This window comes from Polyodon spathula, chromosome 24 (genome assembly GCF_017654505.1).
Source record: "Polyodon spathula isolate WHYD16114869_AA chromosome 24, ASM1765450v1, whole genome shotgun sequence".
Taxonomy (NCBI): domain Eukaryota; kingdom Metazoa; phylum Chordata; class Actinopteri; order Acipenseriformes; family Polyodontidae; genus Polyodon; species Polyodon spathula.
Genome location: NC_054557.1, coordinates 4,411,949 through 4,436,488, shown reverse-complemented (window position 1 = coordinate 4,436,488; position 24,540 = coordinate 4,411,949). Strand labels below are relative to the sequence as shown.

General features: G+C 38.0%; 1 protein-coding gene across 3 annotated transcripts in view; it reads right to left on the bottom strand.

Moving 5' to 3' along the window:
• Positions 1–24,214, bottom strand: part of LOC121298910 (SH2 domain-containing adapter protein F-like) — a 105,198-nt gene extending 80,984 nt beyond the window's left edge. For 2 of the 3 annotated variants that reach the window (XM_041226219.1, XM_041226220.1), the window contains exons 1-2: positions 23,512–24,214; positions 632–761 (exon numbers count right to left, since the gene is read on the bottom strand). In XM_041226219.1, the coding sequence (XP_041082153.1) occupies positions 632–761; positions 23,512–23,952 (571 nt within the window). In that variant the 5' untranslated portion in view covers positions 23,953–24,214. The remainder of the gene's footprint in view (positions 1–631; positions 762–23,511) is intronic. The other variant, XM_041226221.1, reaches the window with a different exon arrangement.
• Between the last annotated feature and the right edge of the window lie 326 nt (positions 24,215–24,540).

The following is a 24,540-nucleotide window of genomic DNA, read 5'->3' as shown; positions in this document are numbered from 1 at the left end:
TGGGAATTGCTGCAGAAATGCTGGGAAGACATGTCAGGTGATTTCATTTTCAAGTATTTACAGAAACGTATACAACGTAAAACAATGTCAATTACAAAAAAAAACTAGTTTCCAGCAAGTGCACTCAAACTTTTGACTGGTACTGTGTGTGTGTGTGTGTGTGTGTGTGTGTGTGTGTGTATATATTTCTTTTACAAGCATTCTAACTCCCAGGAGTTTCACACATTGACTCACAGTAACCAATCACTGCTTCTTCTATTACTGATGTGTTTTCAAAGCTGGCTGGATTCCTTCACACGACTGCTACTAGAAGAACAACACAGTGACCGCGGAGTGGAGCACTGAAGTATCGCCATGACGATCAGTACATTTACTTCAGTAATAGCTTTTAAAGAAAATATCACAAAGAGATCAAATTCACCACGTCTGCATCTTGCAAATAGGAAAATGTGAGATCTAAGACATTTTCAGAAATTATTTTGTTTGTAACACTACAATGCCTCTGCAACAGCTTTTGTACTACTAAAGCAGAGAGTAAAATTAATGAAATGTGTTTATTTATTTATTTTTATTATTGAAAACACACAATGAATCCAGCCCAGCAATACTGAAACTGAACATTCTCTCTTACCAGCCATCATTTTCTGGGCCTCATAAGGCTCCATGTAGCCATCATTTTCCGTCACTTTCTCTGGAGCCGTCTGGGTCCCACAGGTCTGTTTGGCATCAAAGGGGTCGGCATAGTCCTCTAGGATAACAGGCTGTTTGAGACAGAGAGAAAAAGGTTGCTTAGTTATTCTGCTTAACTTTGCACTTTATCCTTGAATTCCATGATGGAAAATCCAATTGACCTGCAGTCAGTAGTGTCATTGTTTTACTGCAGTACAGTGCCTTGTTCAGATACTAAAGAACAGAAGCCAGAGTTATCTGATGCTGTATGACTTATTACACTTCAGCTGATTACCTGCTGAAAGAGAACAGGCAATGCTGAAGAACCTTGACTAGATTAAAAGAGTTACACAACTCCCTGCACTGCTTACAAGAAACACATTACTTTACACTCCCGTAAATACAGAGAAAGGTATTGACCAGTTGACTTATGACCCATGATGTGTGATTAAGAATGTATTAAGCAATTTATCGGCACTATGACTAAAAACGCTGTGATACAGACAATACAGGACACAGCAAATACAATAAATGCTTTTCTTTTAAAACTTTGAAGGTGTTCTGTAACACTTTAAGCAAGTCTGATCATTGCTAACTGATCATTTTAGTATCACATTTCGGCATGCTAGTTTACAAAACAGGTCTGGGAATACTTCATCCAAACAGCAGTAGTACCACCAATAAAAAAAATAAAAAAAGTTCTACAAAATGATTAATCTGTGACATTTAAATTCAAAAGAAAACTAATAGTTGAGGTGATGAAGTTGTATGGTCATCCTTTTCTAGTTTCAAATATTTTCATGAACAACATTGATAAAAACAATTCAAACTGTTTCTACCTGATATCTAATCATTTATGTGCAGTAACTAACAAAAGCTTAGGAGCTGATAGGCTGCAAGAGCCATCAGCAAATGCTACTTCTATAGCATCGTATTAGAAATATCTGACATTCGAAACTGAATTACAAAATAATCATGTTCAACAGAAGGAAGTTACCAGGAAGTTGCCAGTTCAATCCCAGCTTAGCCACTAACTCACTGTGTGTGACCCTGAGCAAGTCACTTAACCTCCTAGTGCTTCGTCTTTCGGATGTAAAAACTGACGTCCTATCTTAAGTGACTCTGCAGCAGCTGTTGTGATACATAGTTCACCATCTACTCTATGTAAGTCGCTTTGGATAAAATTGTCTGCTATATGACTAATTAATAATAATAATAATAATAAGTTTATTGTTCTCAAAGAATTAAACCCTTGGATTGCACTCCTCACGGTCTGCTTTTTCAGCCAATCAGATTGCAAGTTTAAGGCCATACTGTACACAACAAAAACATGATCTTGATATCTATGCTGACCCCTTTGATGCCAAGAAAACTAAAAAAAAACAGGAACTCAAATTAAGAAGATAACTATCTTTTTTTTCTTTGTTCTAGAACATGCTTGATTATAAATGGTAAAGTTGACACCAGTTTAGAAGCCTGGAGTGTCTCATGGATGTTGTTAAGATTCTAAACAGCAGGGAATTCTAAGGTGATGGGATTTGACAGAGAGGTTGGATAGCTGCAGGCCCTATGAGTAAATACAATATGGTTGCTCATCTCACATCTTCTAGTTCTGAAAAAGTGTGTGTTGTAGGTAGGTACAGTAGGTGTACTGTATACCCCTTGCTTGTTACGTAAACATTTCAAATATTTTGTATATCTGTATAAATAAGAACCTTATTTCATAGCTGCTATGAACACTGTATAATGATTTTAATTATGAATACACTGAGGATCAATATAATATGACTAGAACTTTTACACTAGGACACATGAACAATTTTTTTAATCTTTTTTTTTTTTTTTTTTTTTGCCCACAAGTAGATTCAAACATGATGTTTTCATGTTCCCATTCAATATACACAATTTTTCTTTTTCCGCTGGAAGAAATTAAACCAATCTATTGTACTTTCATTGAGATACAGATTTTCTTTTCAAAGAAAAAATATATACATACACAGAAAACTGAATGCACTTTACATTGATTTACAGTATTGGGAAACATAACTACTTTTGTCAATTGCTGTCAGAAAAAAAAAAACACACACACACACACACACAACACTACCCCATACTCCAGTCTATTAATATTGAAATGCCAGAGAAATTAAATCATCATATTTAAAGAGGATCAAAAATAATAGCTAGCAGATTGTACGTACAACAAAAATAAAAATTCCAATTTTTCCAATTAAAATTGTTAATATCAAATGGCAGCTTCATAATGTAAAGATTTAGAAAAAAGTAAACTTTGCCAATGGCAAATCTTAATGTGAATACAAAAAAAGGTATTTTATATGTATGACAAAACATCACAGTATGGCAGCTAAGGGCACAGGCAAATTCTGTCCTAGGAGTTGATAACTGGTTTCAAAAGACATGAGGTGTTACATTGGGAGCTGGCTTTATCATACAACTGTCAAAACAATAAACATTATTGTAAGCTACCAATTGAAAACTGGTCAATACACATTTTATTATGGGTCTAAAACAGTAAAATCAGTTCTGATGAGGACAGATTCAGTTGCAGATAAAAACCAGGCGCTAAAAGAGGGGTACTGGTGCAGACCCTGAGGCATTTAAAGACTGAAGGTGTGTCGGGGAATGCAGTTTCACCTTTTACACGCTGGCTGTCACCAAGTTCACGTAAAATAGAACAAGAAAGTGAGGGATTCCTACTGTCAAACTGAAGCAAAATATATTTTTTATTCCATTTCTCTCTTGCGTCAGCACACTGTTGGAATGCTATTTTGTAAATCACCAAATACTGTAATATAGTGCTTTGTTTTTAATACTGAACTTTTTGCAGTGATATTTACTTGCTTTCTTTGTATAGTACACGTGTAGTACTGTACTTTGGTGTTTTAGACAATGTCAGTAAAGCAACTACAATGTAGTAGAACAACTCCCTCTGAGATATGACATTTTCATATATCCGACTAACCCAATTCAATTGAAAATGGCAGGCTCTACTGTGCAAAATGAAAGCTCTAGGGAAGCTCTGGTGTTAATCTGTATGATCAACACATACTGTATCTTTATACAAAATATAATTTTTTATGCATTGGAGACTTAGGTTCTATAAAGCATGTGATTTCAGAGCTAGTTACGATTTGTACTGTTGACCACTCTGAGTCAGACTCAGACAATCAGAACCCAGTACCCATCTCCTCCTAACAATGCAGTTATTAGACAATACTGAAAACATAGTTAACATGTTTTATATTTTTTTAAAAATACAACATGTTACTGAGATTGCAGCAGGTAGTCTGTCTAGAAAAGGCAACAGCTGGGGTTGTAATATTCCTTGTGGTGCTGATGTATTAAAAGCCTGCATCACATGGCCATGCTGGTCAATAACACAACCCCAGGACTGCTAAGAATCCAGCTGTGAACATCTGAGCTCGGAATGGTTGCCGCATGGGTTTTCATGCCAAGAATGCTGGGTTATCTGGGCCTGCTAAGCGAGTTTAGGGGGGCAATCAGAAACCAGCCCTGCCTCTAGAACCACCCAGTGTCTATTACCACCTTTCTTTGACACGTCCCCCCCCCACCTTTTCTGTTTTTGAAATGAAGAACTAAAGTAATACGCATACAAAATTTAAGTCTGACATACAGACGCACAGATACTTCCATAGTCTCCCAGATTCTGACATACTTAAATAAAGAATGTCCAGCAAGTTTAATGACAATTGGAGAAGCAGTTATCTACATCTATGTGGCACCCTACAGTGTGACGTAGGCATGTAGCAATCCCAGCAGAGAACAACATCCTAGGTGTTCATATTTACATTATAACAGTACAATACTTGGTGGAAGACAGAAGACTGGGATATTTGCCTCAAACACAGTGCATTGTCAGGGCTGTACTTTTAATCACAAGCTTGCATTGCAAAGAGTATGTAAAGATCAAACACTGCAAATACACAAAGCTTGTGATTTGAAAAAGGAAAAGTGGGGAACGTCGCCTTATTTTGCCAGTCAGTAGATGACTAACTACAAGGCAATACAAAAATTATCCAGAGATGAATGACTTAAAGTAAGTTCATAGGTAAATGATTATTGGCAGTGAGCCAAAATGGAAACATTTACATGTTTAAAAGTACCAGGCTTAACCTTAACCCTTTCCAGTGCTAGGCTGAAAACGCCACTCGCTTGTCCTAGTATATCTCACAGTCCCCAGCATGGCAGAGGGCTGTAGGGTGCACACGCTCGGAATCTGTTTTGAAGGCCAGGGGTGGAGAACCGATTCATTAAAGCCATTCAGATCTCATTGGCAGGTGGTTTTCATTACTGCAGAGGCACAGAAAACCAGAAAGTGCTGTCCTTTCTAAATTTGCTGTACTTGGATGATTAATTGTTGTGCCTGCGAGAGGCATGGGTCAGACACAGCACCAAGGAAAGAAACTCTGCGCCTGGTGAGATGATTATGAGAGGAGTCTGAATTTAATATGCCGTCTAGTTCTCACTAATTTTACCACAGGACTCCCCATGGTAATCTGGTTCATATTCCAACATAATCGTGAGGTTGTATCCTTCATAAATCTGAATAAGGTTCAGTAACCCGGTTGTCCTCAAAATGCAGATCCATTACTTAATGGGAACGAGCTGTGCAAGTTTCACACACACACACACTTCCTGGTTAATCAGCAAGTTCTACCAAACTACATCAAAGGGCTTAGGAATAAAACAATTGTAATGGCAAAACTAGCAAGACAAGTTTTAGTTACAGGAAGGAACAGTAAAATGAGTGTATCATATTCCTTTCTGAAATTAGGATGAAATGTTTTTAGCTCAATGTGCAATTAACAGGTAGATGCATTAACATACCCCCCTTGCACGTACACGTTTTGGGCCATTTCACCTCCGCAATGTCTTCCTGGTCGAAGCAAGTTTCTGTTTGAAATGGGAAAAATTTCACACTCCATGTGAACTGACCCAGGAAATGCAAGATAGTCTAAAATCAGGACTTGCAAACAGAGATTTCTTAATTCTAAAAGCGTGTTTTTTTTTTTGTTTTTTTTTTCAAAACTGAATATTTGAGACCTACATAATGAATGTATGGCAGCAATCACTTTGAACATGAACTGAAATATTTAGAAACAGACATAATGTAAAAGTAATTATTTTACTGCCTTACAGGGTTGCTGTGCGTAAATGGTACACAGAAAAGACCCAGTAGTATTAAAAGCAAAAATGTTTGGCGCAGATTTCCTGTTATCCTGTCAAAGAGCAATGTACAAGGCTGCAGAAAAATTCGCTATGTGATTTATGTCCTGTGCCACTAGGGGATTGTATCTAGAGATAACCTAATACAACTCCAGGCTTTGCAGCTCTATTATATTAGAGCACTTCAAAAGGTCTTTTTTGTTGCTGCCTTGTTCTTTAATGAAACTGTTATCAGAGACAGAGATAAACAGCAGAAACAGCTGCCAAGTCAAAAATGAAAAGAAAGCCTCCATCACTTTCTCAGAAGCAGCTGCTACAGCAAGAATGTATTTTAGGCCTTAGCAGTCAACAGAACACACTTTTAAAGCTTAGATTAGATCCTTCTACACTGTGTTGGTGTCAACAGTATTCCACATTCCAAAATGATGACTTCTGCCTATGCCTATTTGATCACGTAACACAAAGACTGAGCAACACAACACAGTTTCGGCAAAGGTTATCATTTTATTTGTACGCTTTTTAACATCACGTGATCCATACGTGAATATGTACAGTTTGGGTCATGTACATTTTAAGCATTAGTAGCAACTACCCTTATAAAATTTTTCAGTAGTTAAAAGCATAGCAAAGTGTAATAATGTATGGGGAAAACATAAGCACTGTAAAGCCCAGAGAAGTATGGTAAAACATATTAGAAAATATAGTAAACTATAATAAATGCATAACAAACAGGTGAAAAGCATGAAAAAACAAAAATTTCTGTGCACTGTGGAAAACTTTCAAAAGGGTACACTTGTATAACTTTTCAGAGTGCAGATCTCTCACTCAGAACGTCATATCTAGTCAAGCAAGAGGTGTGTGTTTTTATCATTTACGTGAAGTTTAGTTCATCCTGTGCTGAATTCCTAGGGCAACAATGACTAAATGTCAATGACCCAACCTCTGCCTTTTGAATCTAAATTAAATTCAAGGGGGGGGGGGGGGGGGGGGGGGGGAGATAGAACTGTCATAGTAGAATGACACTGAGTTTAATGACTCCACTCTTGTCCAATTAGTGTTGGGTACCAACTTATTCTAATGAAAGAACCACCCCTGCAATGTTAAAAGTGTACCATCACTGCCAAGGCTACATGTAACAGAAATAATGTATGTTTCATGTACCTTTTAAACACCCTAACCCATCTGAATAAAATGCAGTGTTATTAACTGTTAATTTACTTTATAGAATCCAACTGAGTTGACAAAGCTACCCTAGTCAATATTTTAACCACAGCAGAGGCACCAGGACCAGAGGACACAGTTGTAAATGGAGTTGAGATAGTTAGGACATAGTGTATTTAATCAACTCTATCTTTAAATTTAACAAAATATATTTCTCGTTGCTTCGCTGTACTGTATTGTGATATTTTCAATAGGATTTATAATGCAGACTCTGATGCATTGCTAGGTCTGTTTATGTTTTTAATTGCATTTAGCACCTCCTAAAGATTCTGCTTCATGTTTGCAAATATATCAATCCAAAACATTTTTTTAATTAATAAAAATACAAAAACCACAAATATATAAATAATGTATTTTGTTGAAATGTGATTCATAAACTTCTCCAACAAGGTGCCAAGGTGTAACCGGATGTGTGGACACCACTGCAAGGTTCCAGGTCAACTTTGAATTTGAATTTGACCACCAGACCATGAACTCTGTGAGACCACCTGTTATGAAGGTGCAAGATGGTTCCCTTCTCCTGGAAGTGTCAAATGGCATCTCATATACAAATTGGTGTTTTTAATATCTTGAGGCCATGGTTGCTTCCTTGTGCATGCTCTCACATTCATTCTCAGCCATTTTGGACCACTTCCAGAAGCAAATTTGAACTTGACTTTGTAGAAAAAGAAATTCAGAAATTACTTCACTTAAACTTGTCATTTTGCCAGATGTATCAACCTGACAAATCTCACATGAGGCTAGTTAACAAACACAGTTTTTGAAATGTTACAGATCAAAACTTTTACATGTATGCCCAGTTCACATATTAATTTTATAAAACCTCACACGGAATCTCATACAGAATCTCTGCTTAACTAAATTAGATATCGTAAATACAGAGTTTATACAGTTTATCTGAGTTTGACATCATATTCTATGTTGATAACTAATAACCAACTGTAAAAAATAAAGTTTTTTGCATTAACAGTTTATTTAATTGTATAATAACAAAAATCTAAATTACACTCACTTTTAGATAAGCTCTGGACCAGTAACCTTTCGTATTCGGTAACAGGAGTCAGTTTTGGTATCTATAGGTGACTGTTTCATTCTAAAAGCAGTACAACAATTCAGTGTTTTAATCAATGTCAGAAGCCATGAGAATTTGGTGTCTCAATCATAGGCGCCTGACTTTATTAAACAGTAGGGGGGCAAACTGAAGGACTAACTGCTGAGTGCAGGGAAGCAGATGTTTATTTGTTTTATTTTTTTATTTTTCTACAATTAAGAAGAGCTAAGAAACCAAGCAAACCTTGCTGTTGTGAAGTTGGGCAGATGTTTCAGTATAAAATGTACATTATGTACTTTCTGAGCATGCATTAAATAAAAATACATGCAAATTTGCAGTGCTACACCTAGAGTTTCCACATGCAGTTTATTAAAGAAAAGTGTTAAAACAAACAAACAAACAAAAGCAAGTACTGTTCTTTAGAAAGTAATTATTCCCCAAGTAAGGCAGTTCAAAATACTTGCCATGTCAAAGGCAGTTTTACTATATATAAAAAAAAGACTTCACCCTAAAGCAAATGCAAAGAATTTTTTTCTGAATAAAACAATTTCAACAGTGTAAACTTAATTGCAGGAAGGACAAGAGTTGATTCTTGTTTCATACCATTAAAAAGAGAAATTGTGTCTTTGACTTTGCGCTTGCCTTCTAAGTATGGACCATTGAGTAAGAGGGCAAAACAATAATGTAACTGCTGCTAGTGCAACAAGTAATTTCTTGCTAGCTTTAAAATATTTATATGTTTTACTTTAATATTCAGACAAGTTTTACACTTGCTTCAGATTGGTTACATTATTTATATCTTTAACCAATGCTGAGAACGGTGAGCAGCAGGGAGAGCATAAGCAAACAGTTTAACTACCTTACAATTGAGTAAACTACCTTACAAGTAAGATTAAACTATTGTCATTATTTATACACAAATAAGCTTACTTGACTTGAAAAACATGTTCAGCAAATTCCTACTTGGGTTTGCTTGAATGAATAGTACACAACAAGCTTAATATGAAAGATGAAAATTAATTTTAATAAAGACCGACATGTTTTTAAGGAAAAAAAAAAAAAAAGTAAAAATGTGATTCTGTTACTTTGCAATACCACTGCTTCAGGTTACTAGTGTGTATAGCAGTAATGTTTTAACTAGAGTTGTTGAACTTATTCGAAATTAATATAGAATAAAACAAACTAACAATTACCTAGCCTATGTTTAATTAATAATTTGTTGTAGTATCCGAACTACCCAGCATCTTCTGTTGCAGTCACACATCTTTTCTAGATAGTGCAGACTATGGTGGGTCAAACCAATGTTTGTGTAGGGGCCGTTTTATTGTGATTTATTTATTTATTTATTTATTTGTAATGTTATACTTATGGCGTCTTATGAATGACTTTCCTTTTTTTAGTAACGTTTAAACTGTTTATTAGGCAAAACCATAAGAAAGCAAAGAATAATAGTGTGTTTACACTGAGTAAAAAAAAAAATAGAGAGTGGCACAATATACAGTTTGCCTCCCCTGTGCTCTATGGGTTAGGTGCCTATGGTCTCAATCAAGTTACAGTTCAACAGGAGAAAAACATAGTAAAAGGTCACAAGTCATCAAGTACATGCGAAAACATTAGTTTTACAACCCCCCCCCAGATTTTTTCAACAGCACACTGACATTGACTGTACCATGACAGGAAGCCACTAGAATAAGCTCATGGGTGGCATAGATATTGCAGATTAGTTCACTCTCAAGTTCACATGTCAGATGTAGTCCAAGTGTGGGTACACCTTTAGGCAAATCTTAAAGCAGAACCAAAAAGTTGAATTACTTTAATATCCAATAAAATACTATAACTTTAATTCTAAATTAATTAATAATTTAATTTAAAATAATTTTAATTCTAAATTAATCATTGTATCTCCATTTATTTGTAGAGTGTTTACGTGTACAGACAGATTTTGCAATTTCACTTTGTTAGTCTCTTAAGCCCAAAACGTGTCCAAAAAGTCTCTGAAATTATTTTAAAAAAAAATACATTTTCCCCACTTAGAGGTATAAAGCAGTTTTGGAAATAAGCATAAGACTCACAGGTTAACAGGGCAAACATCTTAATCTTTTTTGAAAGTGTGCCATGTAATCTTTTATGACCTTAACTAAATATTTGTTTTTTGACACTGGACATTTGTAGAGAAGCTTATGCTTTATGTTTTCCGATTTATTTTAGTCAAGGCTACAGAGTTCTGAAACACCTGGTAAGACACCTACAAATGTTAATTAAAACAATTAAATAAAAACAGGCGCACCCCTCAGAAAAATACATTAGAGCCCGTTTATAGCTCTACAGTGCTGACTGAGACATGAGTGGCTTGAGGCAGCTGATTCCAACCATGAAGAGCTCAAGAAAAAAACAAAGCGCCTGCAAGGACAGGTGTAACCTTGGGAATTAAAACAGCAGAAAAGTCGCTGGCTAGTCTGTTTGGATTCTGGACAAGCAATGGCAATTTAAGGCTAACAGTTTTATGATTATTTTCTAGCTCTACTCGCTGCAGTGATGTTTCTAATTTTAGAAGTTTTCTGAAGATCCAAGAAGGTTTGATTTTAGGCTTGGTAAGGTAGGCCGGTGTCTTTGAATGAGTGAGACTGCCGAGAGAGGAATAGTGGAGCTATTCACATTGAAGGGATTACTGTATCTAGGCCTGGAACTTGAAGACAAAGAGGAGTAGCAACTCAACTACATCTCTGTTCTCTGCATGCAGCATACAGACTTGCTCACAGGGGGTGGATTTCAAATAAAATACCTAGAAGCTGCCTTAAGGAGCACTGCAGTAATTCATTAGGGGCCAGAACTCAGGCAACTTGTGCAAACACACTGAAGAAATATCAACCCATTTCTCTATTATAGGTGCTGGCTGAGAGTTTTGGCTTAAGGTAATGTTGTTTCAGTATTACCAAAATACTTTTTAAAAGGGTGTGTGTGTGTGTGTGTGTGTGTGTGTGTGTGTGTGTGTGTGTATTTAAAAAATCTGGAGGTCTGCAAGTGTTCAGTCCCAGCATTCATAGGGTCACAGCTCTGAAGTTCCAGTGAAAGGGGAATGTTACTCGGCTCTATACACTTCCTGTCAGGAAAGGAGCACTTCCTGAATCCTGAAACAACCCACTTGCTTTTTATTTCCCATGAAAACGGATGCTGTAAACTTCTCCCTCCCATCCATAGGAGAGTACAGCTCTCAGGCTAAGATGAGATTTGTTATCGTGTATATGGGTCTTGAATACGCCTGTATAATGACTTTTTCAGTACCTACTGATACTACTTGTTAAACAAGTTAGATTAGTTCAAATTTTCAATTCATACTTTTCTGACGGTACCACATTACAGAGTTTCCTCTAAGTCGGATTCACAGTTTCAAAATGTCTCTGCATGGGATAGATTGTCCCTTTCAAGGAAAATAGGAAATATGACCTTCGCATCTAACCATGCTGTTTTCTGATATGCAAAACTTAAATTCTCCTACACATTATATACAAGATATTACTTTAACTCAATATTGTGCTGACACTTTTTGCTAAATACACTAATATGATATTTACTACCCAGAATGCTCCGATTGAACATCTGCAAGAAATATACCTATGTAGAAATGACTGATACCGAAAGACACAATTTGTCCCAAATTTCAAGAACCAGAGACATACAGTATTACTAAGATCTTATTAAAGATTTTTTACTTATGTTACATATTAGTTAAAAAACAAAATAAAAACTAGGCAGGGCATTTTTTGTATCAGTACTCAGAACAAATCACTAATCTGAACAGGGTTCTGGTTCTAACTGGGTCGGTTTAGCAAAACGGACATTGTTCATCTGATAAACTGTGCCAAAAGTGAGAAGGTCATTTTAATGTTTGCTGCTTTCTTGATGCAAAGTCCACTGAAAGAAAACACAGTGCCAGAACAGGTTGTTCTTGCATGAGTTTGGTGTTACCATGGAAACACTGAACAGTCAAGAGAGACGTTTATCAGTCTGATTTCTGTCACACCTAGTTCTCTCCCTGACTCCAGGAAGTGGAGCAGAGACTGTAGTTATTATACTCGCATGCTACAGCCTTCAAAAACAACAGCTTCAACTACACCTTCAAATGTCTAAAACAATTCATTCCATTCAACCTTATGCTGATCAGTCTTGTACAAAGCAAAATTATTTGAATGGTATTTGGCAAAAAATAAATACATTAAAATATATAATAAGAATAATATTGGATGGATGGATGGATAGATGGATAGATGGATAGATAGAATGCCGAGAAAAGTTTGTGAACCCCAATGATAATTATGGAAATTCCATAATTTTACCATGATATCCTTCTTGAATCAAAACCAGTATTTTCTTAAATATCCAATAAGGTTTACATTAACCAATTCCATATCTTTTGAAACAGTGATGTACGAATTAGACAAACTGAGTAATTCAAATTCAGGGTATATGAAAAAGTAAGTGAACCCCTGCTTTGATCAACTCAATTAAGGGGATCACTAGAATCAGGTGTTTAAATAATTAGGTAGATCTTCAAGGGTGAGTTTGGGAGGCTCCACCCTATATAAAGATCAGAAACTTTGTGAGTTTGGTCTTCACCATACAGGTGTGTGGAAACACGTCATGCCACGATCAAAAGAAATCTCTGAGGACCTCAGAAAAACAGTTATTGATGCTCATCAGTCTAGAAAGGGTTACAAAACCATTTCTAAGGATTTGGGGCTCCATCAATCCACTGTCAGACAGATGAAGAAAGTTCAAGACCACAGTCACTCTACCCATGAGCGGTCGTGCTACCAAAATCTCTCCAAGAACAAACTGGAAAATCATCAAGGAAGTCACAAAGAACCCCAGAGTAACATCCAAGGATTTGCAGGCCACTTTCGCCTTGGCTAATGTGAGTGTTCATGACTCAACTATCAGAAAAAGACTGAACAAGAATGGTGTTCATGGAAGGATAGCTAGAAGGCTCTCTGAAAAGAACATTGTTGCCCATCTAAAGTTTGCCAAAGAGCACACAGATGATCCACAAGACTTCTGGAACAATGTTCTCAGGCAGATGGGTCAAAGTTAGAACTTTTCGGCCTCAATGAGAAATGTTATGTTTGGCAAAAAACCAAACACTGCATTCGAACAGAAGAATCTCATCCCAACACTTGTCTTGACTTTCTTATGATCTGCCACTGAGACTAACTTGAAAGCAATCTGAAATCACACCGCTTTATTTCCATCAGCAGCATATCGAGATCAAATCACTTCCAGAACAGAACAGGATCTCTTCAACTCGCACTGATGAAGTAAATTACCTAATGAGCATCCAATTCAATGCAGCTTTTAAAATCTCAGACTGCTACAGACTGGTTTCATGGTGCAGATGGAAATGTGGCATTATTCTCAAAAAGCCAAGTTAAGTACAAAAACAGTAATAATTTAAACACTGGGGAAGTGACACCTACATAATCAAAAGCCTACTGTGAAAGTAAAACTACAAGATTGAAACAGAGCCTGAAAAACATGTAGGATTTGACTAGGATAAGATAGGTGCAAATCAGTGGAGCATGGAGTGGATATTATACTGGAAATGCAGGACCAATTTATACCGAAGGCTAAGAAGTCCAAAGTAACACACAGTGGCTTAACAGGTCCATCAAGCGAAAGGACAACATAAAGACTTTTATCAGGCATATAAAAGACAGCAGCATAACAGAAAGTACAATTATTTGATATCGATATCTGCATGTAAACCTACAAAATACCATTAGTGTACAAAAAGTGTGCCATATTTAAGCAGAAAGATACATTTTACAATTAGTGTACAAAGTGTGCCATATTTAAGTAGAAGGATACATTTTACAATGTGTTTTCCAGACACAGAAAAACTTTGCCATAGTGAAAGCATAAGTGTTTACCTGCTATCCCTTGAGTTCGGGGGCGCTGAAGCAATGCAATTTCTGGCTTGACGTCTATTTATCCTGTGACACTGATACAGTACTCTTGTTAGATAACAATAACGCACTTTTTTTCTACATTTGGCTTTATCGCAATAACAGCCATGGTCACCAATAGGTAAAATGTTGACAAACTGTTGTGTGTGTGCTGTGAGTATCAAGAAGATATCAGAAAAACGCTGGCACAGGCGCGCAGGTTTTATTAACAAACAGAAAACGAAAGTAAAATAAAGGCGGTCACGTGACGTTACCACCGATGGTAACGCACAGAGGACTAATACAGCAAACTGTACAAAAAGTGCAAAATAAAACACAGTACCACAAACTATAAATCAAAGATGCCGTGAAAACGGCAGGCCTTGCAGCAGCCCCGATATTAACAATTAACAAAAAAAAGCATACAATAAACTACATATTTCCATGTGCAAGTTTTATGCTTTGCCACATATCCTCCTGCTCAGAATGGAACCCATAGGGGTCCATTCGACAAAACAAAAAACACAAGGGTGGGTGGGTGAGTGGGTGGGTGGGAGGGAGGGAGGGAAGGAACATTAGAGCCAGGCACAACCTCCCTACCATAACACACCAGGCTCCAACGTTAGCGCCATAATATTAACATCGCTATAAAACAAACATGCACACACATACAACCATTATCCACATTATTAACAGTAACTTACTATTTTCATTTCCCATCACCACCATTCATACAATACATAACTTAATAATCTACTAACACGTAACAATAATTAACAACAATACACCTACAATTATTACCCCCTAAACCCAGTGTCCCTTCACGGGGCTCCTCTCCAGATGATTGCCCCGCCTCCTCCTGGGACAATCCCCCACAAACTACAGGCTCCTTCGCTGTCGCTCAGCAGGCAGTTCCTCCCGCTGGCTTCTGGGCAGGCAGTCTCTCCTCCTCCCTCGCCAGCTTCCAGGACAGGAACTCCTCCTTCTGCACCTCTCGGGGACGGACCCTCCTCGGCCTCTCTGGCATTCGGGCGGGATCTCTCGGCTCCATTACAATGCCTTTACAAGGACCGCGGCTCCATCCATCTTCAGCAGCCCCTCAGGGTTACCTGCAGTCTGCCCTTGCCCGCCCCCCAAATATTTCAGGGGTTTACTCCTCCTGTCTCTCTGTAGCCATCTAGCCTTGTTTCGGCAGGATGCAGCGGAATCCACTTCCGACACCATATGTGACAGGGTCTTCCTCGTGTCACGCGTGTGGGTAGCCGCTGTTCAAGCATACAGAGAGACAGACGTGGTGTTGTTGAAAACGCTGGCATAGGCACACAGGTTTTATCAACAAACAGAAAACGAAAGTAAAATAAAGGTGGTCATGTGACGTTACCAGCGATGGTAACGCACAGAGGACTAATACAGCAAACTGTACAAAAAGTGCAAAATAAAACACAATACTCCAAACTATAAATCAAAGGTGCCGTGAAAACGGCAGGCCTTGCAGCAGCCCCGATCACAGCGATCGCCATGGTTTTATACTGATGCTCCGCTGAGACACGCCCACCCGCCTGCAAGAACAGCTGATTGCTTTCAGCTGCTGCTCCACGCAGATGGGTAATCGTCCCCAGCGGAGCGCCAAAGCAGCTAAACAATTAATTAAATAAATATTAACAATTAACACAAAAACATACAATAAACTACATATTTCCATGTGCAAGTCTTACGCTTTGCCACAGTGACATATTTACACAAGTATGTACGACAGCCTCCACTATATCCCCATTGCCTGCAGGAGAGAATAACTCAGGACTTCTAGAGAACCAAGCCAAGTAGTAACCCATAGCAAGCAGCATGAGAACGTGCCCGCTAATACTCCATATAAGGGATGACCGAGAAAAGCAACACTTATCCACTGAACTCTTGTTTCTGATTTTATGTAAAGAAAAAGTAATTTCTTGTAATTTCATTATAATAAAAATTATAAAAGCTCTCTCTTGGTCAAGTAGTGGAATGAGTCCTGATGACTTTATTTAAGCAAGACTCCACTATCAGCACGTTTTACATGCAATATTAATGACTGAAACAAATAAAACACATTCAGTTATACTGAAGAGTGTTTACATTACATTTTACTTCAGTGATAGTTCTCTTTTGCAATATTACATTAGCTACATGAAAGAATATCCAAGCATGCATTATTTCACCTCAGCACTAAAAGTAAGCAGAATTGGGTTGAAATACAATGTTCAGAAACACTGAAAATATATTCTGATAAAACATTCATGGCCACTACTGTATCTTCCTATACGTAATGAAAAAGTGAACTGTAATTATATTTGTGGTTATCAGGGAATGGAAGCACTTCTGCTCTGAAGTCTCAGTATATCAAAACCCATGATGAAAGAAAGAGACACAGCTGAGGTTCAGCTCTCTATGGTTTGTTACAGCTCAGGCTAGACTAAATAAGATCACACAGTAAATCCTGGAACAGCTCCAGCTCCTGTTGAATGGCATCCAACTGCCATCCCTATTTTGTGTAACTGGGATTAAGCAGCACATTTCAATGTAATTCACCCATGGGGAAGAACAAAACATAGAGCAAAAAATATAACAGCCATCAGATGGCAGCATGTGCTAAGTAACAATAACACCTTTAAGCGGAAGACTAAACCAAACACACTTTCAATAGAATAACTTACACTTATTTTAGTGAATTACAATACTTTTTTTTTTTTTTTTAATAGTATAGGGTATAATGGTTTACTGGACTTTCTTATAATAAAAATAGCTTAAAATATGGAATTAGTTGACTGTTCAAATGTACTGATTAATGACAATTAAAACCTAAAATATTTAAAAAGAAATAGTCACCAGTGGCTCACCTTGTAAAGGCACTGCCACATGGAGTTAGATGTTATCAGCAGCTTGTTGGTTTGAATTTTGGTAATTCAAACCCAAAAGATGCCTATCTTGGCTGGGGGCCCACAGAGAACGCTTCATTGGCTTTTGCGCTCAACTGTATATTAACTTAGCGAACAAAGACAGTATACAAGTATGGCCAAAAGATTTGCATTACCCTAGAATTATCTAATTTTGCTTCATACGGTTGAATAAAACTTGATGAATAATGCTACGTTAACATATTGAATTACATACCACTTTGTAGTTTTCCATATACTTAACAAAAAACTGACAAATAGAAAAATTTGACATTTCAAAATCTAACATAAAACACACGATTTACAAAAAGCTGTCACAAATCTTGACATGTGTTACTCAACTAGAAGTAATCAAAAGGTGACCATTAGTGGTAGATTTAAGCTATACAAGCATGATTTTTACATAGATTTTGTAACTTCAGAGCAAGCCACAGGGAAGAGCCATACCTCCTCGGAAACACACACAGCCACCATTGCACTTCATAAGGAAGGTTTTAGCAATCATCAAATTGCCAACAGAGGCAATGCCAGCCAATGCACAGTATCTAGGATCATCCAGAAATATAAGAAGACTAAAGCTGTAAAGCTGCCCCCAGGTCTGCAGTCTGGCCACCCAAGTCAGCACTGCTCACCAGGATGGCCAGTAGTGTGCACTTCCTGCGGCAATGGAAAGAAGTTGGGGCGAAGGCATCTGCACGCACTGTGAGAAGACATCTCTTGGAGAATGGTCAAGTGTCAGTAAGGTCTGCTAAGAGGCACCTTCTGAGCAAGAAATACACCAGAGGTCACCTGAACTTTTGTCGCACATACAAACACTGGGCCAAAGTAATTTTCTGGGTCGAGTTCCCCTTCAACTGTTTTAGAAACCAAGGTAGATAGAGTTCGAAGGCAGAAAGGAGAAAAATACAAGCCAGAGTACCGTCCAAGTAACGAGCCATCTAGAAAAACTGTCCTCTGGGGACCCTTTTCTACCAAAGGCACAGGATCTCAACACACTTTAACTAAGGGGACAGCTATGATCAAGGACTGGTACCTGAAAACACTCCAAGATCACCTTCCTATAGCTCAGAACAATTTTCCCAATGATGACTTCTACTTCCAAGATGACAGAGCCCCTTGCCATCAAACAAGTGAAGAAATGGTTAGAAGATAACAGAATCACACCACTGCAATGCTGGCACTGACATTAGAAGAGGACAGAATCACAACACTGCAATGCTGGCACTGACATTAGAAGATGACAGCATTACGCCACTGCAATGCTGGCATTGACATTAGAAGATGACAGAATCACACCACTGCAATGCTGGCATTGATATTAGAAGATGACAGCATCATGCCACTGCAATGCTGGCATTGATATTAGAAGACGACAGCATCACGCCACTGCAATGCTGGCATTGATATTAGAAGACGACAGCATCACGCCACTGCAATGCTGGCATTGACATTAGAAGACAACAGAATCACGCCACTGCAACGCTAGCCTGGAAATTAAGAATGTTTGGGGTCCGCTAGGACAGAAAATCAGGAAGTCAACCACACGACCGAAACGAGCTGGCAGAATCTAAAGGATAACTCGACCCTTCACTGCCTCATCGAGTCAATGCTTAAGAGGATTAGAAAAGTCTTAAAACATAATGGAATACACTGCAAATACTACTATTAAAGCTTCCAGTATCTTTGATTACATGATGTTAAATAAAAGATCTAAACTATGTTCTTCTATAAATTATGTCTCAATCCTATTCTAGGTTGATGCTAAACTTTTGGCTGTATGTTAACAAGATTCTAAACCTTGGAGTACAAAGTTCTGCCTGACCAACAGTACTGTAAAAAAGTATTTGCCCATCAGATTTTCTGTATTTTTGCATATTTTTGACACTGAATGTTATCAGATCTTCAATCAAAATCTAATATTAGATAAAAGGGACCCTGAGAGAATAGATAACACAAAATGTTGATACTTATTTCACTTACTTATTAAAGAAAGTGATGCAACACCCAATATCCCTGTGTGAAAAAGTAATTGCCCCCTTAGACTCAATAACTGGCTACGCCACCTTCAGCAGAAATAACTGCAAACAAATGCTTCTTGTAGTTATTGATCAGTCTCTGTGTCGTGGAGGAATTTTGGCCCATTCCTTCATGCAGAACTGCTTCAACTCAGTGGAATTTGTGGGTTTTTGAGCATAAACTGCTTGTTTCAGGTCCTGCCACAACATCTCAATGGGGTTTAGGTCTGGACTTTCACTAGGCCATTCCAAAACGTTCAACCATTCTGATGTAGACTTGCTTGTGTGTTTTGGATCTCTGTCTTGCTGCATGACCCAGCTGTGCTTCAGCTCACGGACGGATGGCATAACATTCTCCTGCAGAATTCTCTGATACAGAGCAGAATTCGTGGTTCCTACAATGATGGCAAGTCTTCCAGGTCCTGATGTAGCAAAGGTTCCCAAAATCATGACGCTGTCACCACCATGCTTGACCGTTGGTATGAGGTTCTTACTATGGAATGCAGTGTTTGGTTTTCGCCAGACATAACTGGGATCATGTTGGCCAAAAAGTTCTGCTTTTGACTCATCTGTCCATAGAACACTGTTCCAGAACTTTTGAGGATTAGCCAGTTGCTTTCTTTCTGATGGTGGAGTCATGAACACTGACCTTAGCCAAGGCAAGAGAGGCCTGCAGATCCATGGATGTTGTTCTAGGGTTCTTTGTGACTTCCTGGACGATTTTACACCTTGCTCTTAGAGAGATTTTGGCAAGACGGCCACTCCTGGGAAGATTCACTACTGTCCCAAACTCTCTCCATTTGGACAATATGGCTCTGTCTGTGGTTTGGTGGAGCCCCAGAGCCTTAGAAATGGCTTTGTAACCCTTTCCAAGACTGAGAGGCATCAAAAACTTTTTTTCCAGAGGTCTTCAGAAATTTGTTTTGATCGTGGCATGATGTGCTTCTAGAACCTGTGTGCTGACAACTTCACTCTGATAGTAAGGGCCAAAGTTAGTCAGAATTATATTGGGCAGGGCTGGCCCAAATCAGGCCTGATTGTTAACCAAAGTATTCAAACAGCTGAACATAATTATCCCTTTAATTGGGTTGAGTTAACTAGGGGGGCACTAACTTTTTCAGACCTGAAGATTGCATGTTTGATTACCCTGCACACCAAACAAATGAAAGAAGCATCAAACTTTGGTGCCATTTTTTTTCTCTCAGACTTCCTCTATATACTACTTTAACCCACAAAAACATCTGACCAAATTCAATATGAAAAATGTGCAAAAATGCAGAAAATCAGATAAGAGGCAAATACTTTTTCACAGCACTGTATTCTGGTGATGGGCCAGTAAGCATCAATGTTGCTTGGTGAGACAAACTGACTCAGCCGTGAAAAAAATGATTTTACAACATTCAAATTGGGCTTATACATTGGATAAAAAATAACAAATATAAAATAAACAAACAAATAAATAAAAAGGGTTTTGCTAATCTCTGCTTAAGACCCTATCAGAGGCACATTGTGTGCTAAGAAGGGACAAACCTTGATGGACTTTACGGCCCCTTCTCTTTCCCAAACTTATGTTCTAATTTTGGATTTTAAACCGTGCAACCTAACTGTGCAACTTTGAGACAGAATTGTTAATTGTATGTGTTTATTAAAAAGACCAATTCTGCAATTCTACAAACATGAATAGATTTAGGTAACAGTATGCAGATTAAAAGGGTACATAAGGACCTTTTTTTATTTTATTGTGTTACACGTTCCCATGTGTTGCTACAACTGTTTATGTAAGGTGTGTGTACTGTTAATTTTTTTTTTCTTTAACATTTGACCACTTTTTTTAAAACCTTTAAACTGCATTCCCTGCCTCAAGATGGCTTCACATGGAGCTCTCAGAACTACATTTCCCATCATCTTCCTGCTCACATATGTAACTGAGATGGATTTACCACTGACCAGGAGCATGATGGGAAATGTAGTTCTGAGAGGTCCATGCAGGTACATGTAAAGCCATCTTGAAGCAGGGAATGCAATTTAAGTTTAAAAAGTTGTCAAAATGTAAAAAGAAAAAAAAAAAAATAACAATACAGGCACCTTACCTAAAACAGCTGTAGCAACACATGGGAACACAATAAAATAAAAAGGTCATGCACCCTTTAACATCAGACCTTCTCAGAATCTTGTATGCTGTATTGACTGAAACAACTGAAATACCAAGGTTCAAGGTTTGTTCAACATTTTTTTTTACAGCACTTAAAAGCAAGTTGCTGTTTCTCATTGTGCATTGCAGATGAACTGAAATAACCCATTCCCCCATGAGATCTTTAGATTTTTTTTCCTGTTTCTAGACTTTATCAAACTTGACACAATACTAATATTTAGTACTGAATCCCTAATAGAGTGCTTTATTACAAGCTTTCCCTGAGCTGGTGAGAACTCTGGTCTGATAAATTTGAATAACAATGCACCATCAGTTAAACACACCTGTGCTGGAAGTGATTAATGCTTTTATTATCAGAATGCATTAAAGTGCTAATAGTCTATATTTCCAATGAAGAATTAACATAACGAACAGCTTTAAAGTTGAACAGATTATATGTGTTGTGTTCTGCTATTTATGAAAGAAACACTCTACCTATTTAATGTATGTGGTTTAGCTGCACCCCCCTCCCCCTCTCCTCCAAAAGAAAACAACATAGCAGGATGCAAATAATTGTAGGTACTGTAATGCAGAACAAAGCTTCTTCTATGGCAGCTACTAGCTTCCATGTTGTACAGAGTGGCTAGCATTCTAGTGATGGTGCGTTTCCATGACTGATTTAGTTTTATTAGCGTCCTCATTCAAAAAATGCAGACTCTTAACGTGCTGATCACCCCTGACTCCCATCTGTAATAACACTCTACATGGTGATCACATTAACAGCCCTGACTCTGCACTTACCTTCACCAAACTCCTACAGATGTTTCAGATTGCATTCGTCTCCAATCTGATAAACTGTCAGTTTCATACAAATATTTTTAACCTATACATTAACTCTTTCGTGTTCTTACTTTCATTCAAACTACTCTTGCAGTGGCTCAGCTCAACCCAACCCCCCTCCCCGCAATGATCTGACAAACATTAAAGAAGAGTGTGTCTTTTTTTCCTTGTGTGTGTTTTGGAAGGTTCTGTTGCAATAACATGTAGGGATATGGATTTGATTGAGGACTGTGTGTGGCTGGCCCTTTCTGCACATTCAGCTACAGCAGGTCATCCCTAGCTTCATCAAACACGGCACTCTGATCAACTCAGTCTGTTACAGTAAAACCTAAGTATGAAAAAAAAAAAAAACTAATAAAAGGCTCAACATTTTTTTTTGTCTATTTCTAAAGTCCGTTTGATGTTTCTCATTGTGACCATCTGTCAGCTATTAACAGAATTAGACAACATTTCTATACTCATACATCATTTTTTCTGTTTTTTCTGTTCTGTTTTGTAAACCAATACATTAAGATTTAGGATTATACAAAGCCTTCACTGCAACAAAATAACTTTGCAGGCACAAGGATGCTGCTTAAAGAGGCATATTTGCTAATTTACAATCAAGGCTATATCAGCAGTAATACATTACCGTGCTGTATTTTGCTACTGCGTTGTTACAAGCTTTTGGCATAGCTTATTGTTCTGAAACACTCCACAGCAGGTCTTCATGTTGGTTTCTGTTGATGTTTTGTGCTGATAAATTCGTTAAAACTAGGGTCACCATCTTTACTCAAGGACGTTAGCACAAGTGTGGGTTATTACATTAAACTCCACGGATACATAATATATATATATATATATATATATATATATATATATATATATATATATATTTTTTTTTTTCAAAAAAAAAAGATTTAGCTTGTCCCTTGTTACATGTCAAAAAAATTCGCCGCTGTTACTGTACTTGACAGTAACTCCAGAATGTATCTCAGTAAATGCGGACATTAAGGGAAACTGGGTAAACAAAAAAGTCTATTTTTATTAAACACTGGTTAAAGTAATTTGAAGTCAGCAGGCAGACTCCTGGAATGTGTGTAATGGTCTGTGTATTAATGTCTAACTGAAGCGTTTGCCCCAGAATTCTTCCCTCTATTGTGCAACGGAAGAAAAACTTGCTCTGCCGGTTTTACTGAAACTTCAAAAAAAAAAAAAAAAAAAAAAAAAAAAAAAAAGTAAACTACTGTCTTCAATGATATTTAATTTGAAATAAATTAATACATAAATAACTAGTGTATTCTGCTTCCATATCAAGAAAATGTAACATGTGTACAGTACACTGCTATCGATTTTCGTTTTCAACTGATACAAAACCTGAAACTATGTTTAATTGCTGGAATATATTCAACTCTAAAGTAAAAGCTACGTAAACGCTTTAGGGATATGTACAGAAAAGCTCAATCAGTAATACTTTACAAACGTTGCTTTGTTTAAGAGCTGTTCTACTGTAGTGTAAAACCCTTACCTTTTCGTGTTTGTGTTCCTGTTCTGCAGGAGGTGAAGTGGGCGATTTTACATTCCCAGCGGAAGCAGCGGGTGCTGAGCTGTTGGCACTGGCAGGGTGTGGGTTGCATTTCTCGATTGATTCCACCTTGATAAGCCGGTGCTTGGGAGAAACATATTTGGTATCTGGTGATCCGGGGGAACCCGAGCGTCCAGGAAACGAGCCGCTGCCTGTATAAGGGTCCTCGAAGTCCCGCTCCTTCTGAAGCTTGTAGGCGGCGAGAATATCTGGCTGCGCGGCTCTCATGTACAGGGCAGTAGCCCCAACGCTGAGCTGTTGTTGATGGTATGCGGGCGTGCCGGGCGCTGCCGGGTGGCAGTGTCTGTAATCCGGTTTCGGGGGAGCAGGAGGGGGCGCTTTGGTGCTTTTGAATCCTAGGTGCTCCTTGAACCATTTGGCCATGCTGCCAGCGCATTGCTCTCAAGTGTTTGTTTGTTTTTTTAAATCTTGTCCGACTTTTCCTTCCCAGTTGTTCTTGAAGATGCGTGCGTACGTTTCCTCAGTTCTTTCCAAATGCTGCTCTTATATCTTTTAGTCCAGCTCCGGCCTTGTGGGACCCACTAGGAGTGCACACTGCCGACACGCTCCGCTTTCTCCTACCTCACTCACTCGCACTGACAGCTGGATTACTCTGTGCTGGAGCTCTGCTAAGCAATATGTGAGAAACTACACAGCTAATGGGTTAGTCAGCCAGCCAGCCTCCCTCCCCAACCTACCTGGAGACATCCACTGCCATCTACCGGATCGATTCGTCACTGAGTTAATTTCAATGAAATACTGTAATTGTTGTAGGACAAACGAACACGAGAACATTCTGTACTGCGATATAGGCTTTTATATGAGAAAACGTTAAAATGAAACACATTTTCCTACATGTAAGCCACCACCTTGACAGTAGTGTGCACCCTACCAAAATCATCCACGTATACTGTAATCGCACAATATATTTCATTTGAGAAGGTGAAACCTTACCAAAAAAAAAAAAAAAAA